We start from the raw sequence: 22764 nt of genomic DNA, 5'->3' as shown, positions 1-22764 counted from the left end.
AGTGATTAGAATTTATTTCAGAGAGATCACATAAGAACAGGAAATGACAGTCAACTTCTGCTAGGCACAATAGGTTTCATTAGAGGATGACAGTCCCCAAATTCAGGCCCTTCTCCATTCCCTTAGCGTCTCTTGGCATGCTCACATCTCAGAATGTGAATCTCCCAGTGTGGTGAGAAAATGGCTCAGTTGGACATTAAGACTTAACCAGGCATCTGGCATCTAAAGGAAACCAGTTCAGGAAAATGCCCTCAGCCAGGAACTGTGGTAAAAGGGGTGGAGCATGAACAGCAGAACGCTGAGGACAGATAGCACAACTTCCACTCTGGAGGGAAAGCTCTCCCACAGGAGAGGCTCCTGGAGGACTTCTCCATGAGAAAATTAGACAACGGGCCTAAGGTCATCTAGCAAGCTAAGGAGAGACTAGGTTAGCCAAAGAGAAGCATGTGCATGTTTTCACAGACATTTTCCCAAGAAGAGTACAAAAGTCCCATCCTTAATCAATAAGTATGTTCATCAGTATGACAGACAGGTGTATCCTGGATTCCAAAGAAGCCAGGAGACAATGCACCCAGGGGCCGCAGCCATTTTCTCTGCAGAGCACATGCTTAATTGGATATGTGTGGGCCTGGGTGGCCTGGGCCCACACACATCACCTGGATGGCCTAGGTCCACACACATCTCCTGGGTGGCCTGGACACACACATCACCATGATTACCTGGGCACACACACAGCACCATGATGGTCTGGCTACACACATCACCAGGATGTCCTGAGCACACACACACATCTCCTGGATGGCCTAGACACACACACATCACCATGATGGCCTGGGCACACACACATCACCATGATGGCCTGGCTGCACACATCACCAGGATCCCTGAGCACACACACATCTCCTGGATGGCCTGGACACACACACATCTCCTGGATGGCCTGGACACACAGACATCACCAGGATGACATGAGCACACGGGTTAGGATGGAGACATAGGAAGCAGAATGTGAACACTGGGACATTTTCTGTACAAAAAGTGCTGTGAATCTTACAAAAGGACTTTTATGTCACTGAATCAGACAGCTTCCATTGCATGGAACCTAAATATTTTTGGATCACTTGTTTACAGGAAGATAAACGTAAAATCAAACCAAGTAGGGCTCAGCTCTTACCGTATAAGAAACTTACACATGAACAAAATATGTACCCCTCTCTCATATTTTGATTATTTTATTTTTGTTTTTGTTCTGGGCCAAGCACTTAACATGTGTCCTGTGATTAATTGCTTTACCAAGAGAATTGGGTCTGATGTCATTACATTTCTAGATGAAGAAAATCATCGGGGAAATGAAATACTTCGCCCAATGTCATTTAAGTACTTGTTCTTAATAACTAAGATATATTTGTCTTGTACTTGTGACTTATGTGGAATGTTGGTTACTTCAAATTTTCTTATTTTTTGATTTGCTAAAACTATAGTGCAAAAAAAGTCAACTTTATAAAATCTAAGTCATTAGAAACATCATGTTCAATATTACATGATTGAAAATGTGACAAAACTTAAAACCTAAAGGTCATCAGTTAAATAAAACCTCTAGTTCATCAGTACCTTCTAGTCACAGCATTCAGATTGCTACAAACTAGCTTTCTATGTGTTTGTTTAGGAGTCCTTGACCCTGAACAAGATTGAACATTTACCTGAGACAGAGGAATGTTAGGTAAGGCGTTTCTACTTATGAGCCCCTTGTTCTATACCCCTGTAATGCACTAAGGCTTTTTGACTACTGAAACGCATATGCATGCGTTAATATGACAAATATTTAACTATAAATGGTCAGGAAATGACATCATCACAAATTCTAAAGGGAGTCCAGGGACAGCACACAGTGCCAAGTGTGAGCTTAGCGTGCACATGGCTCTGGGTTGGATCTCCAGTCATGAGGGGAACACAATAAAATGTAAAACAAAACCCACAGGGAAGCTGGATGCTACTTACTGCAGAAAAAACATTGTAAGAGCTACAGGAGAAGCCAGAGAAGCCAGTCGGGTTGACGATACTGTCGGTGTAATATTTGTAGCTTCTCAAGTGGTTACAGGCAGCAAAGTCGCGAGTTCCTGTGAAGTCAGGCATGACATCAGTGGCTGATTTCACTTCTCTAAGTCACACAGCGGTGAGAATGTGGGGCTAATAATCATGCACTCTAGTGAGAGCAAACTCTGAACATAAATCAATTATGAGGTATGTGTAGGGTATAAGAAGGAAAAAGAAATTAAACGAAGTTTAGAACCAATAGTTATTAAGCGACTTGGGAAGAGAAAGGCTGCCCCATTTAGACATCTAGTATGTAATACTTTCCCTAAATTAGGTCTCTCGGCAGTTAGGAGTACTTGCTACTTCTGCAGAGGACTGCAGGTTCAGTACCCAGCGCTTACATGGTAGCTCATCACCGCCTGTAACTACAAGTTCCAGGCTACCTGAATTTTTCTGGCTTTCCACATGAACCAGGAAGCACTAGTGTGATACAATTAAATACAGACAAAATACCTACAGAACCAAATCTTCTTAAAAGAAATGAAAAAGTTGGGTTGTAAAGGCAAGCGCCAACCCAAAGTTTCCTCGCTCTCACTTGTCTCGGCGAAACTTATGTTTCAGGGACATAGTGGGAGTCCTTTGATATAAAAAAATATGAACTCTGTACAACTCCAGAGTGGCTAGCAAATTTAACAATGAGAAACACACTTCACAGAGGTAACCCGTGCGCACCATGGTTTTACCTTCCCAGATCCCGTCGATGTCAACGATTTGGGAAAGGATATTCTTCTGACATCCAGGCATTTCCATCCCTCCATTAGGAAAGAAATCTAGGTGACCCACAGTCTGGCTCATTCCAAATCCTGAAGATTTTTAAAAGTAATAGAACGTTCCTATCACTATACGATCAAGGCACAGTCAAACGTCTCTAATACCCAGATTGAAGTCATTCAGCAGACGGGCTGGCGGAGCTCACCTAAGTTGGGGATGATGGGTGCAGCATCTGTGTGAATTGCATCCACAAACTGGGCATCGGTGGGGTCCAGACGGACTTCTTCAGGTGTGCCCTGGAAGTAAGGTTCAGCCGCGTCCAACCCTGAAACAGATTGGAGGTGCCATCAGTACAACGAGTTATGTCAGTGTGTGAATATTTCACTATTGTAATGTTTGCGTGGAGAGCTGTCGGGACCGGCTGTGCTCGAGGATGTCTAGTTCCCTCGAGAATATTGTTCCTTAGCAGTGGTTCCCCTCAAACAGCTGACCCCAGGAGAGGCCGAACTAAAGGTTGTTCAGGCTAGAGATTTCTGCCAGATTCTAGTCTTCTAGAAAGGCAGGAGCTTTCTATGACTGAGTCCACAGCCTGGCAAGGTACAACACCTGGCAGAGCAGGCTGTGGCGATCAATTTGTAAACCATGGGAAAGAACAAATGTTCTGGGAGAATGACTTTTTCAGTAAACCAACGGAGACCCTGGCTGTCCCGACTGATTCAAATGCAATCAACTTTTCCAATATATAGAACGAGAAAATCTCCAGGTCGGTTTAGACAGTTGAAAGACGGAGTAGGAAACCACGTATTCCCTGAAGTATCCAGGTCTCAGGTCCAGCACTGCAACACCTTCCTTGTCAGGTGACTTGGCCCTAATTCAGGCAGCTGCAGTTTGCAAATGGCATCGTGAATCTAATTAGCCCTACCCAGAGTGGAAGCCCCGGCCAGCAGGGCAGAGCCTCTGCCTCCTCCCCCAGCAATGACGTTATAGTTGATGAAGCTTAGATTTGTCATTCAGAAGGATGCAAGCAGAGCTCAGCTCATCGCGCACAAACTCAGAAATAGGCAGTGTTTCTGGATCGTCTTAATCCAGGGTTTGGTTATATGCAATAGATTTATATGTTAAACAATAGGGTGATGACCGAACACTGGATAGCTCACCAGGTCGCAATGCTCTGAGCTCTGATCACCTGGCACAACTCAGAAAGTGTGACAACTTCTGAGCAACCCTACCACCGTCTCCTCCAGTACCTTCCGGGAGTCCCCCACTGAAGGTCACATACGTTCTCGACATCTAGAACCTGCTGTTGAACCAACCTGTGATCCTCCCAATAGCTCCGAATGTCCTCTTTCCTGCCTCCCCAGCAACGTGGGAACCCAGGCTGTGGCCAATCAGGTGGACGTTGTCAGGTGAGTAGCCGAGGTCAGACTGTTGGAGGAAGGCATCATTGAAATGGTTCCAAGTAACGAAAAATGCCAGATGGTCAAGGGGGCCTCCAAACCTTGGTTTCTAAGGAGATGTGTCCCCTTCCCCTTCGGAGCACCCCCCCCCCCCGTCACTAAGAAGAAGTGGAAATTAGTTCAAGTAGGCCTAGAATCCTGTGCGTCCTCCCACTGCTGAGAGAGAAACCCTGGAAGGACACACGAGGTCATAACTGGAGATGGTGAGGCAAGGATTTGGATCAGGGCCCGTGAGGCACTCACGCAAGCTCATTTGAGTTTGACATCTTTTAAGACTTTTTTAGCGCCCTGGTCAGACTAGATTGCTCCCATTGTGTTTATATTCGATTAAATAAATGAAAACTGGGGAGATGGCTCAGTCGGTGAAGCACAAAGGCCCAGAGTAGGGTCCCTGTAACACTCATCTAAAAGATGGATGCCGTAATCGAAGCACTACAGGGGCAGAGACAGGCAGGTCCTTGGAACTCAGTCCTGCCCGAGTAGCAGAACGGATGGGTTCCGTACTCAGTGAAAGACGGTGCTTCAAAAATAGAATGTATAGCAATCCAGGAGAGACTCCATACGCATGTACAAACAGGTTTGCACACCCCCGTGGGCATTGCATCCCCCACAACACACTAAATATTAATAAGACAGAAATATGAATATGTGGCTGCTATCAGCATATCAAACTGATAACATAGGGGGAAATTAAAGCAAATCTGAGTCTGGCGCTGTATCTCAGCAGTAGAGAACTTGCTTGGTATGAGCAGCCCTGGGGTCTATGTCCAGAACTACAATTAAATAAAACAAAACAAAACAAAACAAAATAAAACAAAACACCACAGGCGGAATTCAAGGGATATTGCCTACCTAGTTGTTTAAGTTCATTTAATTAATGTTCAAAACTAGTTACTGAATTAAATAGGCTATTGATGAAGCCTGAATGGAGATTGGGGTGGGATTCATCTTTAAGCAAAGGGGTGGGGGACATCATCTTATTTAAATCTGTCCTTATCAATGATCAGACCTACAGGTTTTGTTATGGGAGGAGAATCCAGACAGCAGTGTCTAAGAGCTTTTGCGTAACCCAGACTCAGTTACCTTCAGAACGTTAACCAATAATGCCACTTCTGCACCCACGACCCGGACGTTCTGGGTAGCCTGGGTGTATGTAGCCCGGGAGCCACCTTTCCAGTCCACACAGATGCAGTTCACACTCTCCACTTTGAACATGTTCTGATGGAAGAGACACAGCACACAGTTAAGTAATCCAGGTTCTTTATTCACTGTTGATGAACGTATTCCAAAATTCGGTAAATTCTCTTCTTGACCTGCCTAATAGCTACCATGTTAACCCCAATGCTATGACCAAAATGTAGTCTCTAATGAGTATGGAGATCTTCCTCAAGCCTACTATTGGCTCCAGACCATTGTGGAAACTAAATTCTTGGGGTTTCTACTGCAGCAGCTATGTTGGGACCCATACTTAACTTGAATGCTACTGCATGGTAGCTTCTCTTGGTAAAGTCTGAAATATCTCTACAGCAGTTACTAAGTAACTATGTCATGAGCCCTGCATAACTCCATACCCCATGCCCCAAGTGTCCCAGGACCCTTGGACCCACTGCTACCTCCTCCCCATGCCCAGCTCCAGGCTCAGTGGTCTCAGACTCAGGCTTGGTGGTGACCAGCCTTTGTCCTCCTTAGTTGGGGCCAGTGTTTTGCTGGTCTTTAACACTTCCTCTTAGAAAGTACCACGGTTTACCTTGCACATGTCAGATAGCCAGTTCTCCTCTCCCTTGTCAATGAAGCCGTGGATAATGATGCGGGTTTTTCTGTTCGTTTTGAAATTGGAGTTTCTGATACTCGATGCATCTGAAGTAATTTTCTGTTTGGGGTACAAAAGTGTTTGAGTCGAGTTTCTTCTAGTAGCCTCTACAATCGTTTATGCGTGGGCAGAGATGGTAGATAGGATTCTTGAAAGCCTACATAGGCAAGTCATTCACAGCCATCCCCATCCCCATGTTGTTACTGTCCTTGTAGCTGTTTGACTCACACAGTATGTCTCCCAAGGTGTTTGTAATTAAGATTTTCAATGAAAGTCTTTTGTATATATGCCTACCTACCTACCTACTTACCTACCTACCCATCCATCCATCCAACCATCCACCCATCCATCCATCTATCGATCTATCTATCATCTATAATCTATCCAATCTTAGGAAATACATATATATTCTAATATTCCTCTGGGCATAATGGAGCTATTGCTCAATAAATTCAGTGTAAGTTAAAAATATTATAACCGAGTCTTGCTTTGTTTGGGGGCAGGGTCTCATGTAAACCAAATGTCTTCAACTCATTAAACAGCAGAGGACAGTCTTGAACTCCTGAACCAGTGTCTACCCTTCAAGTGCTTGGATTAAAGATGCTACCATACCTGACTGGAAAGCATTATAGGTTGGAATGTACCATAAACACCTAACCTAGTTTTTCTATCATCTCTTTGACACAGATAGAGCTGTCAATCATTCACCTTCATGACTGGTGCAAGACTAGAAGCTGTGGCTCAGTGCTTCTCCTTCCTGTGGCTACAGGTCAGCATATGGCTAGTCCAGAAGCTTCTACTGTAAACGCATCATTTCCAAACAAATCCTGGTAAATTGAGCCATCTTAGGGGGATTCCTTATGTGTGTGTTTGCACTACATCAGGAAATGTTATTTAAAACACAAAAATAAAATATAGCATATTCTTTATTGCTATATGCATCCATATGAATATATATATATTCTATCCCTGTACGTATAATGTTTTTATATGGTATACTGGATATAAAACATGAGTAATAAGAATTGAATGGTTATAAGTAAGTTTTTAAAGAGTTTTTAATCTGACTGCTCTAGAGGTCTAAACAGATACAAATTCTTCTTCTCCTGGATTCTCATTAGAAGACTTGGATAGTCACACCAATTACATAAAGTGTGTGAAATTTAGTCCCGAAAACAACAGCTGTTCCTACCTGGTAGTTGTCTTGGTTCTCGTTGGTGTAGAGGAGAAAGCGGGTGTTGATTTGTGCTGGGCTCCAGGGCAGTGCTTTCAGGGGTCTGTCTATGGTTCCTGACCACGGGGCATCATCACTGAAGCAGCCGAGTTTGTCAAAGCAAACTTCTTTTCCTGAAATCACCGACAAATGTCTCATAGATACCACTTTAACCTCTCCAATACACAATCGACCAAATGTAAGTTGAATTGCATCCCGCGGCAGGTCTTCCTCCTTGGCTTTCTCAAACACCCTCTGCTCACACAGACAGCTGCCCCTCCCTTCTGCCTCGGGCCCAAGTCACTCCCCTCTGCTCAGTATCAATCAAGGACTGATTATAGCTTTTTGACACAGATGTTATCTTTGGCCATTGGTGCCTAGACATGAGATGGCCCTTTGTCTCAGGAACTGGTTCAGGTAGCTACCTTTTGTCTTTAGCCTGTGGGTGAAGAATTTTAAGATTTATGCAAGGGCCAAACTTTGAATCTCCACCTTGGCCAAAGATGCGGCTGTCTGAATTGTATTTGAGGACCCTCCTGGACTTCTGTGATGTAGGAATTACTTATGAAATTACTCTTCATACAAATCATCGGCGATGTGATGGCTACAGTCTGGTGTGCTACTCTGTGAAGGAACAACTCAAAGAATGTGTTCTGGAGTTGTGTGAAGCCCAGAATAAAGGCAGAATAATAACGGCAGCTCTTGAGGAGGCTGAATTTCTCTAGACTTTACTGTGTGCCCAATGCTGGGTAAGATGACTTATTTCTCTGACTGAGTCCTCATGGTCATCCCACTAAAGGATGTCGCTATGCCCATTTCACACAAATATCCACAGGTTCAGATGTCTTTAGGATTTTATATAGCTTCATGGAAGTGTAACTGCTGAACCTAGTTTCAGACACCTCCCTTGACCTAAGAGGGGCTAGGCTCAGAAAATAAATATTCAGTTAATTGGAAGCTCAGATAAACAGTGTTTAGCCCAATGTCTCGGATGATTTGTCTGCCCTATCACTTGTCTGAAACGAATTGAAATAGCATTGGGAATTGTATCTCACACTACTGCAATCTCTGGTGCTCTTAATCCTATGTTAAGCTCAATTTATTTCTAGCCTTCCTTAACACTGCATTGCTCTTAACCAAGTCCTCATCCTCATCACGGCTCGCACCCAGCTCTCACAGCCTTGGGGAGACCCACACAGTGAGGCTCTCCCACCTCCACACACATCTTTTCTTACCAGCTACTGCTCCCAGCAGCACTGCAAATGTCCACAGCATCAGCATCTGCACAGAGGCAAAAACATGGCTGAGTCTGATGGACACAAGATGCAAGCTAACACATGAGTCTACAAATCGGGTTCCTGACTCACCGTGGCGGATCCGTCGGGTTCTATGGACGAGGAGGGAAACACTGAGATGTCCTTTTATAGGCGAGCCTTATCTTTCTGAGCAGTGTCATGGAAAAGCGGCTCGAGAAGAGAGAGGCTCCAAGGACTCACTTCTAAGTTTAATCTCAGATAAGCCCAGGTTGATACAGGAGGCTGAGCGTTCCAAGGTGTCCGTGGGAAGATGAGAAAGTGCTAGATTTGGCATGTTCTCGACCCGTGTGCTGTGTGCTGCTCAGAACCACCATTGTTTTTTAAACAATCTTTTCTCTGTTCCCGCAAACAGTCCCTTCTTCCTGTCAATCTTCTTCGCTCATCTCTGTGTGCCCATGGGCACCTGCTTGACAACAGCTGTCTTGAAGACCAACTGGGTCAGCCACACAGCTTGTGCAGCCCCTGGAGTGATCCTGACTCCCCTTGAACACAGTGAAACACAAGCCCACACTGCTAACTTATTATTCAAGAACAACACGGAGGGGAGGGATAAATTAACACCAGGGCACATAGGGTATGCACACCTGTGACCCCAGCACAGGGGGCACTGCTTTAGGGGAATCGTGAGTTTCAGGTTAGCCTGATATCGCTGTCTGTCTGTCTGTCCGTCTGTATGTCTGTCTATCTCTCTCCCTCTCCCCCGTCTCTCTCTTACACACAGACACATGCACATGCACACACACTCACACACGCACACACACACACACGCACACGCACGCACACACACACTCACACACGCACACACACACTCGCGCACGCACACCCAATCAAAACAAGTAAAGCCAAGGAGGCTCGGGGGATGAAGGTGCTGTCTCACAATCTTGACAACACGAGCTTGATCCCCAGAAGCCACATGACAAAAGGAGATAACCAATTACCAACACTGCCCTTTGACCTCTACATGCATTCTGTGTCTTCCCACAATAATAATAGTCAAAAAAAATATCTAAAAAGGAGAGGAAAAAGAGGAAGAGAAGAAAACAAGGAGGAGACCGATGGATAGGAGACTCCACCATCAGATAAAATTATGAGTAAAATAGGAAAATTAAAATTCACCGTGCATAAGTGTGGGCCTGCAACTTTGTTCTGAAAGCAGTGTTGCATGGCGGAGAGCTGGGGTGGGTTAGTGTGGCGGATCGCTTAAAGTTACAGGAGGAGACGCAGTTTTAAGGACTAGACCCGTTTATCCTGTGAGTCAGAGATTTGACAGGACCATACAAAATTGGTTCATATGTAGTAGAAAGAGCCAAGGAATAAATGAATATATAACTGAAGAATCCAACAACAACAACAAACAGATAGAATTTAAAAATAATCTCTAAGAGCCATTAGGAACTGAAGTCTTGGGTGAGGGGTGTAGCTGTGTCAAATGCTGCCCAGCATACTTGAGGCTGGGGTTGAATTTCCAATATCACAAAAGAGATAGAGGATCTGAGAGAGGAGAAAGGAGGGGAGAGGGAGAGATGAGGAGGATGGGGGTAGGGAAGGGGGAGGGAAAGGGGAGAAGAGAGAGGGGAGAGATGAACGAGAGCTCAAATTTTGCATTCCTGAGCTATTTACTCCTGGGAAGGCTGTGTTCTTGCTACAGTAATATTTCCTATGAGTCAACATCCATCCTGGGTTATCGAGTCATTTACATCCTGCTTACCAAGTAGTTCGCACATTTCTGAACTGGCGTCTAAGTTGAGTGCCTCATAATTTGGGGACCCTTGTTTCATCCAGCCTACTGAATGAGAACTTAAAGTCACCTCACTTGAAATGCAAGGCCAATGGGGAACTGGTTGGTAAACTGAAATCGTTTCTCATTTCAGAAATAGTTTCTGAATGTTCCAGAAAGGAAAGTCAGTCTCCGAAATTTAGAAAGGCTGGCAGAGGGGTGGGGCCTGATCTGCTGTCTCTCCCGTCACCCTGTTACAGTGACCTCCTCAAATCCAGTCCTGCTGAACTCCCCAGCCGAGAGCTGAAATTTAGGATTCCTGTGTTCAGACGGCTCACGTGCTTCCTGGGTTTCTGCTTCTGTCTTCCATGGTCGGGAGCGTCACCATCTCCCCCCAGGGACTAGAACTAGGCTTTCTTCCCCAGCCTCTCCTGATGCATGTACCCCGCCCCGCATGCCTGCAGGTGTCCTTTGTGGCAGAGGGTCCTAGAACAGGAGTTTCATGCAGGTGAGGCTACCATGTAGGTGATGGGAGGAGACAAGTCCCTATACCCCAGGCCAGCCTTGAACTCACTAAGTAGCTATCCAATTATGGCCTTGAAGTTCCTTATGCCTGCACCTCCCGAATTCTGGGACTGCGGACATGCACCCTCACACCAGTTTACATATTGCTGGAGATCAAAGCCAGGGCTTCACACATGTTAGACAAGCATTCTGCCAATGACGTGATACACTGCCAGCCCCCAGCAGGCTTCAATGAGCACAATATCTAATCCACAATCTGTTCAGGTGGAAACATCGGATGTGGGACTGAGTGTCTCAGTGTGGGAGTTGAACGGCCACAATAGGGCAGTCGCCTCCTACAACCTCCTAAATTACAAAAATATATTTGTTTAACTCTCAACCCCAGTATGATGGAGTTTAATAACTATTTTTTACTTCAATTCCTGATGAAAACCATTGCTTCATAGATAACCTGGGCCTATGTCTACCTCAAGGTTTAATGAAAGATCAGTCTCTTTGTGCCCAGTCCCCTGGGCACAACTGCCATGTTGAGAGCACAGTGCTCTGCTTGTGGAGGAGGACTCTCTTCAGTGTGACACAGTGCTCTGCCTGTGGAGGACTCTTTTCAGTGTGACACAGTGCTCTGCCTGTGGAGGACTCTTTTCAGTGTGACACAGTACTCTGCCTATGGAGGAGGACTCTCTTCAGTGTGACACAGTGCTCTGGCTGTGGAGGACTCTTTTCAGTGTGACATAGTGCTCTGCCTGTGAGAACTCTCTTCAGTATGACACAGTGCTCTGCCTGTGAGAACTCTCTTCAGTATGACACTGTTCTCTGCACATGGAGGTCTCTCTTCAGTATGACACAGTGCTCTGCACACATGTGGAGGACTCTCTTCAGTGTGACACAGTGCTCTGCCTGTGGAGGACTCTTTTCAGTGTGACACAGTGCTCTGCCTGTGAGAACTCTCTTCAGTATGACACTGTTCTCTGCACATGGAGGACTCTCTTCAGTATGACACAGTGCTCTGCACACATGTGGAGGACTCTCTTCAGTGTGACACAGTGCTCTGCCTGTGGAGGACTCTTTTCAGTGTGACACAGTGCTCTGCCTGTGAGAACTCTCTTCAGTATGGCACTGTTCTCTCTGCACATGGAGGACTCTCTTCAGTATTACACAGTGCTCTGCACACATGTGGAGGACTCTCTTCAGTGTGACACAGTACTCTCTGCACATGGAGAACTCTCTTCAGTGTGACACAGTGCTCTGCACACATGTGGAGGACTCTCTTCGGTATGACACAGTGCTCTGCACATGGAGGACTCTCTTCAGTGTGACACAGTGCTCTGCACATGGAGGACTCTCTTCAGTGTGACACACTGCTCTGCACATGGAGGACTCTCTTCAGTATGACACAGTACTCTCTGCACATGAAGGACTCTCTTGAGTGTGACACACTGCCCTGCACATGGAGGACTCTCTTCAGTGTGACACACTGCTCTGCACATGGAGGACTCTCTTCAGTGTGACACAGTGCTCTGCACACATGTGGAGGACTCTCTTCAGTGTGACACAGTGCTCTGCACACATGTGGAGGACTCTCTTCAGTGTGACACAGTGCTCTGCACATGGAGGACTCTCTTCAGTGTGACACAGTACTCTCTGCACATGGAGAACTCTCTTGAGTGTGACACAGTGCTCTGCACACATGTGGAGGACTCTCTTCAGTGTGACACAGTGCTCTGCACACATGTGGAGGACTCTCTTCAGTGTGACACAGTACTCTCTGCACATGGAGAACTCTCTTGAGTGTGACACAGTGCTCTGCACACATGTGGAGGACTCTCTTCAGTGTGACACACTGCTCTGCACACATGTGGAAGACTCTCTTCAGTGTGACACAGTACTCTCTGCACATGGAGAACTCTCTTGAGTGTGACACAGTGCTCTGCACATGGAGGACTCTCTTCAGTGTGACACAGTGCTCTGCCTGTGAGAACTCTCTTCAGTATGACACTGTTCTCTGCACATGGAGGACTCTCTTCAGTGTGACACACTGCTCTGCACACATGTGGAGGACTCTCTTCAGTGTGACACAGTGCTCTGCACATGGAGGACTCTCTTCAGCGTGACACACTGTTCTCTGCACATGGAGGACTCTCTTGAGTGTGACACAGTGCTCTGCACACATATGGAGGACTCTCTTCAGTGTGACACAGTGCTCTGCACATGGAGGACTCTCTTGAGTGTGACACAGTGCTCTGCACACATGTGGAGGACTCTCTTGAGTGTGACACAGTGCTCTGCACACATGTGGAGGACTCTCTTCAGTGTGACACAGTACTCTCTGCACATGGAGAACTCTCTTGAGTGTGACACAGTGCTCTGCACATGGAGGACTCTCTTCAGTGTGACACACTGCTCTGCACACATGTGGAGGACTCTCTTCAGTGTGACACAGTACTCTCTGCACATGGAGAACTCTCTTGAGTGTGACACAGTGCTCTGCACATGGAGGACTCTCTTCAGTGTGACACAGTGCTCTGCCTGTGAGAACTCTCTTCAGTATGACACAGTACTCTCTGCACATGGAGGACTCTCTTCAGTGTGACACAGTGCTCTGCACACATGTGGAGGACTCTCTTCAGTGTGACACACTGCTCTGCACATGGAGGACTCTCTTCAGTGTGACACACTGCTCTGCACATGGAGGACTCTCTTCAGTGTGACACACTGCTCTGCACATGGAGGACTCTCTTCAGTGTGACACAGTGCTCTGCACATGGAGGACTCTCTTCAGCGTGACACACTGTTCTCTGCACATGGAGGACTCTCTTGAGTGTGACACAGTGCTCTGCACACATGTGGAGGACTCTCTTCAGTGTGACACAGTGCTCTGCACATGGAGGACTCTCTTCAGTGTGACACAGTGCTCTGCACATGGAGGACTCTCTTCAGTGTGACACACTGCTCTGCACATGGAGGACTCTCTTCAGTGTGACACAGTGCTCTGCACATGGAGGACTCTCTTCAGTGTGACACAGTGCTCTGCACATGGAGGACTCTCTTCAGTGTGACACAGTGCTCTGCACATGGAGGACTCTCTTCAGTGTGACACACTGTTCTCTGCACATGGAGGACTCTCTTCATTGTGACACAGTGCTCTGCACACATGTGGAGGACTCTCTTCAGTATGACACAGTGCTCTGCACATGGAGGACTCTCTTCAGTATGACACACTGCTCTGCACACATGTGGAGGACGCTTTTCAGTGAGACACAATGCTTTGCACTATGTGGAGGACTCTCTTCAGTGTGACACAGTGCTTTGCACTATGTGGAGGACTTCTTTCAGTGTGACGCAGTGCTCTGCACACATGTGGAGGACTTCCTTCAGTGTGAATGGGGACACAGTTCTCCACACGGGGAGGACTATCTTCAATGGGAGTGGGGTCCAGCACTACGGCCAAGGCTCCACAATGCACAAGCCCCTTGGACACTCTTCCTCACATCTCCAGACTACAGGTTTAGAGGTCAGCCTTCAGCAGTAAAGACCTGGAAGCTGCCACAGGCTCCTACTGAAAACACATCCCTAGGTCTCCACGCTCAGAGCATAATCTAACGGACTCAACTTTGACCCAGAAACCTTAGAGGGCCTGATATAAAATACAAGACTGGAAGTTTCTTATCAAATAGCATTGTTTGCCGAGGAAGTTAAGTCTCCCTTATGTAACACTCTGGTCCTTTGTGATATCGAACTCCGAATGAGGGAGAGAAAGGGCTGGAGACACCTGTGTGGCTGGATCACCATCACAGGAGCCAGCCTGGGTTGGTCTCATTTACCTGGCCTCCAGAGAACCTGCCCTTAGGTCTCTTATCCCACTTAGCCATGGCCAAGGCTATCTATGTGAAGAAAGGCATGTTGGTCAAGGGTTACAAAGAAACTTTCATGACTATAGGGGGTGGTTGGCATTTTGTGCCTTACATGAGAACCCTCTTGCCAAATGCAAGGGGTCTAGTTGCACAGACACAGAGAGTGAAGCAACAGCCAATGCTTGCTGTTTCGAGCACACCTAAAATTCCAGCATTAGTGAGTTTCCATAGCTTTGCTTCTTATTCAACTCAAACCTCTGGGAGGCCTAACTGCTTTCGCTGGTTTGGTTTGGTTTCAACAAAGACCATGAAGCTCAGAGTTTAAAGAGTCTTTCAAGGATAGAGTTTGAGTGGAAGTTGCAGAGTGTCAGTTTGGAGCCACAAGTTCTTCCCGCTCACCTCTGACCTATTTGTATGGCCACTTGGAAGGCTGTGCTCACCCAGTCTAGAATTGACGTCAAGAGTGAATGAGCCCAGAGGCTGTAGTGTGTTGAGAATACACACACCTGTTCAAGGCTGAGTATTTGCTTTCTAAGACAAGCGTTTGCACACGCATGTAATTTTGATAACATTGGTTTTTGTTTAAGTCACATTTTTTTCTTTTTTCTTTTTCTTCTTTTTTCTTTCTTTCTTTCTTTTTTTTTTTTTTTTCGGAGCTGGGGACCGATTAAGTCACATTTTTATCCCTAGCCCTGATGCTGCAAATGGGAACTTTATAAGATGGAGATATAAGCTCTGTGCTATTATATGATAATCATTTCTTTCCTGGTCACCACGGTAGCTTTGTAACTGCCTTCCTCGTCCATAGGTTTATCTCTCCTGTGCCCCATGTCTGCCTTCTGTGCACCGCCAGCCCTCAGTTCTACATGCAGACTGCACATGTTCCTGTTCCCCCTCTTTGCCTTTCCCCGTCTGTACTTTCTTGCTTAGCATTACCCAGGAGGAATATAATGCTATCCACACCTTAGAATGTCACTGGAGAGAGTGAAGTTCAAGTCTATATTTTATATAATCCAGTAAACCTGAAATATTACTCTTTTGGGGATAGCTCAGTGGTTAAGACACTGACTACTCTTCCAGAGGTCCTGAGTTCAATTCCCTGCAACTACATGGTGGCTCACAACCATCTGTCATGGGATCCGATGCCCTCTTCTGGCATGCCTGAAGACAGCTACAGTGTACTCATATACATAAAATAAATATAAATCTTTTTTTTAAATGTACTCTTTTCGCTCATGGTTCCAACCAGTCATGCTTCAGAAAATACAACCGTTTATTCTTCGAATCATCACGAATAAGGCTTCATATAGTCTGTTATGTTTATAACACGATCAAACCAGTTGTGTAGATGTCTGTTCGATTTTCCAGCCCTTGTGAACTTCTCTCAGGACCTGAAATGTGTGCAAGGCGGGTGGGGCGTGGGGAGTGGGTTTCTGAATAAGATAGGGACCTTAGACAACTGATAGGAACTTCCCGATGATATTGACAAGGAAAGGGAGGAGAGAACAATGTCAAGGTTCACGTACCCCGGGAGACAGGACTTAAGAGGAAGAGGGGAAAGAAAGCCATCAGGTGAGATGGCTTGACCAGATGAACTGTTTCCAAGCTGCCCCTTGTTTCTCTGAGATGAGTAATTTTGTTTGTCAGCTGGACTGGACTGAGAGGTCCTTGAAATTTTGGTAAAAATATACTTATGGGTAGCTGTGGAACGGATGAATCTGCAAATTACCTAACTCTCAAGACTGTGGTCCTCCTGGTGGGTAACTCCCTCCTCATTCCTGCCTTCTTTCAGAGGCTCTTTCTCCACAAGCCCTAAATTTTCATCTCTCTTAATTACTATACCAGGTTCCCGGGATACTTAAGGCCCAGGACCTTCTCATGTTAACTTTCCTAATGCTGAGCATTGCAGAGATTTTAGACATACGTTGGGGATAAGATTGATGAAAGGCCATTCAGAGCGTGCCCCACCTAGGGATCCATCCCATATGCAGTCACCAAACCCAGACACTATGGCAGATGCCAAGAAGTGCTTGCTGCTGACAGGAGCCTGATATAGCTGTCTCCTGAGAGGCTCTGCCAGAGCCTGACAAATACAGAGGTGGATGCTCACAGTCAACCTTTGAACTGAGAAATGGGGTCCCCAATGGAAGAGTTAGAGAAAGGACTGAAGGAGCTGAAGGGGTTTGCAACACTGTAAGAAGAACAACAATATTAACCAACCAAACCCCCACAGCTCCCAGGGACTAAACCACCCACCAAAGAGTACACATGGACAGATCCATGGCTCCAGCCGCATATGTAGCAGAGGATGGCCTTGCTGGCCATCAGTGGGAGGAGAGGCCTTTGGTCCTGAAGGTTTGATGCCCCAGTGTAGGTGAGTTTTAGGGTGGGTAGGTGGGTGAGGGAGCATCCTCTAGAAGCAGGGGGAGGGGATGGGACAGGGAAGTTCTGGAGGGGAAATGGAGAAAGGGGATAACATTTGCAATGTAAATAAAGAAAATATCCAACAAAAGACAAGAAAAAAGAAAAAGAAAAGACCTATGAGCTTTGAATTGGACCTTGAGACTGGAAGGGACTCCATTGGGAACAACCAGAAGGCTCATTGAGAATGGGCAGCTGAAAAGCTTTGTAGAGAATAGGGTCTAGCACATAGTAGGCACTTAATGCTATCATTGTTTAGATTAATGTTATCTGCTAGATTTGTGGTTGTAGAAAACCTTGCACAACTTGCTAACTGTGATGGCTTGCATATGCTTGGCCCAGGGAGTGGCACTATTAGAAGGTATGGCCTTTTTGGAGGAGGTGTGTCACTATGTGAGTGGGTTTGGAGACCCTCCTCCTGCCTGCCTGGATGCTCAGTCTGTTCCTGGCTTCCTTCGGGTGAAGACATAGAACTCAGATCCCACTGCATCATGCCTGCCTGGATGCTGTGATGCTGTCATGCTCCTGCCTTGATGATAATGGACTGAACCTCTGAACCTGTAAACCAGGCCCAGTTAAATGTTGTCCTTTATAAAACTTACATTGGTTATGATGTCTGTTCACGGCAATAAGACTCTAACTAAGACACTAACTTAGCCCAGTTTATTTCCTTTAGTTAATATCAGCATCCTCCCCTTCATATATAATAGGCAGTAACTCTGATAGCAACATAACATCATGTATTGAACACACAATATACTTTCCATAATTCCTTTGTTATACTTTGTGTCTACATGTGTGTCTGTGTAAGCATGTTATATATGTGTGGTGCCTGTGGAGGCCAGAAGAGGGTGTCAGTTACCCTGGAGATGGGATTACTAAGGGTAGGTGATGTCGTCCGCAGAACAGCAAGTGATGTTAAGCACGGAGCCATCCCTCCAAACACTACCAAATTTCATTGTGAAATGCTGTACCTCGCCAAGTCAAGTTAAATAAACACATACTTAAAAAACTTGATTACTAAGAAATCACTGATAAATAATCAATATAACTCCACTATTAACATAAGACAACAAAGCCAGTTATTGCCTTCCTTTCATATGGTGAACACAGCTAGGTCTAGACAGTATCAAACGTGCTTGGAAGGCAAATATTTCAGATGAAGTAGCCATTTAGATGATTGGGGTTAAATTAAATTTAGTTTAAAGTTAAATTTAATTTCCTCTAAAGCATCATTTCTTGGATGCGTAGTTAAGTAAAGTATTTCTTAAGTACATGATGTGCAGAAAGTTGTATGAGTCATAGAAAAATTACTGGAAAATGTTCAATTTCTTTTATTCCTTTCTGTTTCTTTATGGGTGATGTGATCCCTGGCGACCGCCATGACATTTTCCCCACTAAACATTTCAGGCAAAGCAAGACTATCCTGAAGGGCTGGGGGAGTTAGAAACTGCAGGAAGTGCAGCCTCTCAGAGATTGACGTGTCATAAGTTCTCTGATGAAATCAGGTTCCATAACATTGATGAATGGTGTTCTTACTCAAGGGTTGGGTATGTATTTTGGAGGGTAGATCTCTTGCCAAACAGGCATGAGAGCCAGAGTTTGCATTCCTGGCACACATGTAATGCCAGGCAGGTATGGTAAGCCTAGCATACAAGTTGCAGACACAAAATCCCCAGAAGAAGTTGTCCAGATAGACTATCTGAATTAGGCAGCTCTAGATGGAGGAAGAGACAATGACCCTCTGAATAAGCATGAGTGTGTGTGTGTGTGTGTGTATATATATACATATATATATATACATATATACATACATGTGTGTGTTTGCATCATACATGTGTGTATGTGTGTATGTTTGTGTCTGAATAGTAGAACGTGAACAACAAGGAAGACCCCTGGTGTCAGCCTACTTCTGACCTGTATGTACACAGGCACCCATGTGTCTGCTTATTCACATGCCAGTACACATGCACATGGCTCTCCCTGACATGCCACATACACATGCAGAAAAGAAATGTAAAAATAAATTCTGTCCAAGATATCACAACAGCTTTCAACTGGATCAGAAGCAGGTTGAAACATTAAACTATGAGGCAAGTGCTTAGCAAGTTTGTTGCCAAGAGTTGTTTCAGAGGGATAAAAGGTGAAGCAAAGTTAGACGGATGATGGGCTGCTCCACCAGTCTGACTCCACCAATGGATAGCGCAGAGTACATCAGCACAAGGTCGGTGATAAGTTCCCTTTCTCTTCCCTCCTTTTAGCACAGTCCCCACCAAACACGGAGAGCTAAAGTGACATTTAAAACTCATTTGTGGGGCTGGGGATTTAGCTCAGTGGTAGAGCGCTTGCCTAGCAAGCACAAGGCCCTGGGTTCGGTCCCCAGCTCCGAAAAAAAGAAAAAAGAAAAAAAAACTCATTTGTAATAGAAAGAAGGAGTCATATCAAGTACTCAGTGAATTTGATGAGACATAATGTGGTCCCGGGGAAAAGGCTCTCTTTGTACCTGGTGGTTTTATAGCCTCAGAATCAAAGAATTCTTTTTTTTGCATATAATATTTATTTGTATCTTCTGATAAAGAAGCCTATACTCTGGCTACTCAATGTGTGGTCCATAAACTAAGAGTTCCAGCATCATTTGAGAGCCAGCCAGTGAGAGCCCGAGAGCCACTTCCACCTGATAAACAGGTGTGTGCTCACCAAAAAGATCTCCATCGAGCCTTGAAGGCCATGAACATCTGAGAGATACCCATCTGGATGTCTGCGATTTGACTCATGACAACTATGATTTATTTATTTATTTATTTATTTATTTATTTATTTATTTATTTATTTTTGTTTTTGAGAGAAAATCACTCTATATATCCCTGGTTGTCCCGGGCTTGCTATGTAGGTCAAGATGGCCTCAAACTCATAGAGATCCACCAGCCTCTTCTACCCAAGTGCTGGGATTAAGGGTGTGCATCGTCATGCCTGCCTCCTAATAGATATTTAAAAGTGAGAAGGTAAAGTTAACAAAATTGCTATCCAAATAAAAACAGCTACATGGCCTTGGAAATGGAGGAGCCCGTCTGACCAGGGATCACTAGAGATCTTCTCTGAACTGCAGCTACAAAGATGAGTAGATGATGCACTGGGGCTTCTCCAAACTGAGAAGACACAACACAAAACAATATTTATGCCACTGGAAGAGCAGCCACTTAGAGACGAATTGCCCCTCTGTGAGTTGGCCACTCAGAGTCCTGGGTGTGAAACATTCCTCTATACGGCAGACGGATGCCTCTCCCTTAAGACGAACTCTGCATGCTGGGTATTCTGTGAACTTCCTTGAATTGCCTAAGTGCGTGTGTGACAAGCACTGCCTGGCTCCCTCTGTGAGCATATTTTGCACTCTCATCCTCCCTAGGAAATAGGAGTTTTCGTGAGCAGCTTAAGGGGGTGCACGCAATTCGCAGCCCTGTATGGGCCACTGGGAGGGACTTTCTGCTATATCCTTCAGGACAGAACCCATACTGATCTCTTCTTCCTGTAGACATGGACTTGCACCAGCCAGTGCTTTCCCTGTTGTTTCTGTCCCAGTGGCCCCAGACTCACATAGCAGGGAGTGCCCAAGCCTGTGGGCTGCTACTCCCAGAGGCTGACAGTGCTGCCATTCTCAAGGCCCATGTTTGGGTTGACAGATGGTTCTTCCTGTGCCTATAAACTTGATGTTTGTAGACTAAGTGCAAATACATTGCCATGCTGCCTTTGCAGAGAGAACACGCTCAGGGTTTACACACCCGCTCTAAGTCCTGTCTGTGTGCGGACAAAACTCCCATACAATTCCATGAAGCAAATCTTCGATCTTACTGTTTATGTTACCCAAGAACACCATGGGAATTGGCCCCCTGCCATTTTCCTTTGTAAAAATGGGAGCAGTCATGGTAAACATCCTCGGTTATTGGGCAAATGTCAGAACTAACACCCACAGAGTCTCAACACAGCCCCCGACACAGTCTAAGTGTCAATAGCTGCAAATTTGGGAGTGTGTGAGGGTCGGAAGGTCCTAGGGAATGACCAGGACCCTGTCAGGGATGAGCGGCTGCTTCTGTAATGTGGCTTTGCCTCGATGGGCAGTTCCTGCTCAGGGCGTAAGCCTGGAAATACCAAAGACCAAAGAGTTTTCTCTTCTAGGATGCCTGGAGATAACCACAAGTCCTGAAGAGTGGGAAACTTTGGGGGAAGCAGAGGATGGGGGGAGCTATGAGAACGGCATCTCTATGATTTAAATCTACAAGGCTGACAATGCCAGAAAAAATTGATAGCAAGTAGATAGAAAAAATAATTTTAAATGTAATGATCTCACACGAGTAGTCCCTCATACATTTTAGCATTAAATGCAAATTATAATTTAACCTGAATGAGGATATGAATCTTGAGAATTTTACTGTCATAAGACAATGATTCTTGTTTCATGAACAGAATATAGAGGCAGCGGCTACCCAGTCTGGAAGCAGTTGTGGTGCGGTGTGCAGATTTTCCCACTAGAGGGCCCCACAACTGAATCTATTGGAGCAAAGTCAAAAGGATCTCTCAGGATGAAGCCATCCATACTTTCTGAATTGAAAGGCTTTGAGTCTCTACCACCTTCTTATTTCTGTTATATCTGTTATTTATCAGTCAAGGTCATTTCACATGAAAACTCGCAGGTGTCTGGTCAGAGCCTTTTAAAGGTGAATTTACTATGACCAGAATAAAGTCAGAAAACAATGAAGAAACAGGATAAGCTGTAGAAATTTCAGAATGAATGACAAACGAACTAAGACAGATTTGCTGACTAGCATTACTTTGCAAAGATAGCAATTTCAGAAATAAGTTCAAGCATTTTTTACATCATAAATGCAGAAACTGAGGCTCCCCATAGCCAAATCCCCCTAACCCAGTCCCATGCTTGATCACCAGCCCCTAATGTGACAGCATTCTCTGTATTGGCATCTGTCAGCCATCTGTCTGTCAATCAGCTAACCTACTCTATTTTATTCTGTTCTAATTCTGTAGGAAATTGCGTTTATAATTCTGAATCCCAGGGAAAGTCCCTAGACCCCCTGGAGTTGGCAAATTGTTGGAGTGTTTCCTTCCTTATTAGGTTCTCTACCACGCTCCTGTGACCTCAGGCTGTGCCCCAGGTTTCTCCAAACTCCCTTCAGCAGGCAAATGAATTAGTGACTATATCATAGCCATACAACATGGCAATGCTTAGTCATCTAGAAACCTGGAATCTCAAGATCATCTCGCTGAATTAAGGAGTCTGGATACACGAGTTTTTCAGACTGATTCGCTTTTCTAGGAAATGCATGGAAAGAAAATATGCAGCTTCTTCAGGCCGAGGCAAGAGGACAAATGGATTCATGGCTGTGAAAAAGTTAAGGCCCAGGCTAGAAGGGGTGGTATGGAGGTGTATGTCAGGGTGGGAACCGCTAATGGTGCGGTGTTACCACAAAGGTATACATCCATCAAAACGCAAGAGTGGAAAGTTTCCATAAGTACAACTTTAAATAATTTAATAACAAAATTAATTTAAAGAGTAGAGTCCAGACAGACAGTCCAATGGCTGAAAGCACTGACTGCTCTTGCAGAAGACCCAGGTTCACTTCCCAGCACCCACACCGTAGC

At 45.4% G+C, this 22764-nt stretch overlaps 1 protein-coding gene across 2 annotated transcripts in view; it reads right to left on the bottom strand.

Annotated features, from left to right (window-relative positions):
• The window catches only part of Pnlip (pancreatic lipase), a 37725-nt gene that overhangs the window by 4508 nt on the left and 10453 nt on the right, over nucleotides 1–22764 (bottom strand). The window contains exons 1-9 of one of the 2 annotated variants that reach the window (NM_013161.3): nucleotides 8653–8680; nucleotides 8521–8566; nucleotides 7265–7419; nucleotides 6010–6132; nucleotides 5346–5480; nucleotides 4119–4230; nucleotides 3011–3130; nucleotides 2778–2897; nucleotides 1999–2117 (exon numbers count right to left, since the gene is read on the bottom strand). In NM_013161.3, coding sequence (NP_037293.2) covers nucleotides 1999–2117; nucleotides 2778–2897; nucleotides 3011–3130; nucleotides 4119–4230; nucleotides 5346–5480; nucleotides 6010–6132; nucleotides 7265–7419; nucleotides 8521–8566 — 930 coding nt within the window. In that variant the 5' untranslated portion in view covers nucleotides 8653–8680. Of the gene's footprint in view, nucleotides 1–1998; nucleotides 2118–2777; nucleotides 2898–3010; nucleotides 3131–4118; nucleotides 4231–5345; nucleotides 5481–6009; nucleotides 6133–7264; nucleotides 7420–8520; nucleotides 8567–8652; nucleotides 8681–22764 lie in introns of those variants that run through there. The other variant, XM_039102162.2, reaches the window with a different exon arrangement.

The sequence above is a fragment of the Rattus norvegicus genome, chromosome 1, assembly GCF_036323735.1.
Source record: "Rattus norvegicus strain BN/NHsdMcwi chromosome 1, GRCr8, whole genome shotgun sequence".
In the NCBI taxonomy this organism is placed as follows: Eukaryota; Metazoa; Chordata; class Mammalia; order Rodentia; family Muridae; genus Rattus; species Rattus norvegicus.
Note: the sequence above shows the minus strand (reverse complement) of the source record. Positions and strands in the feature narration are given on the sequence as shown.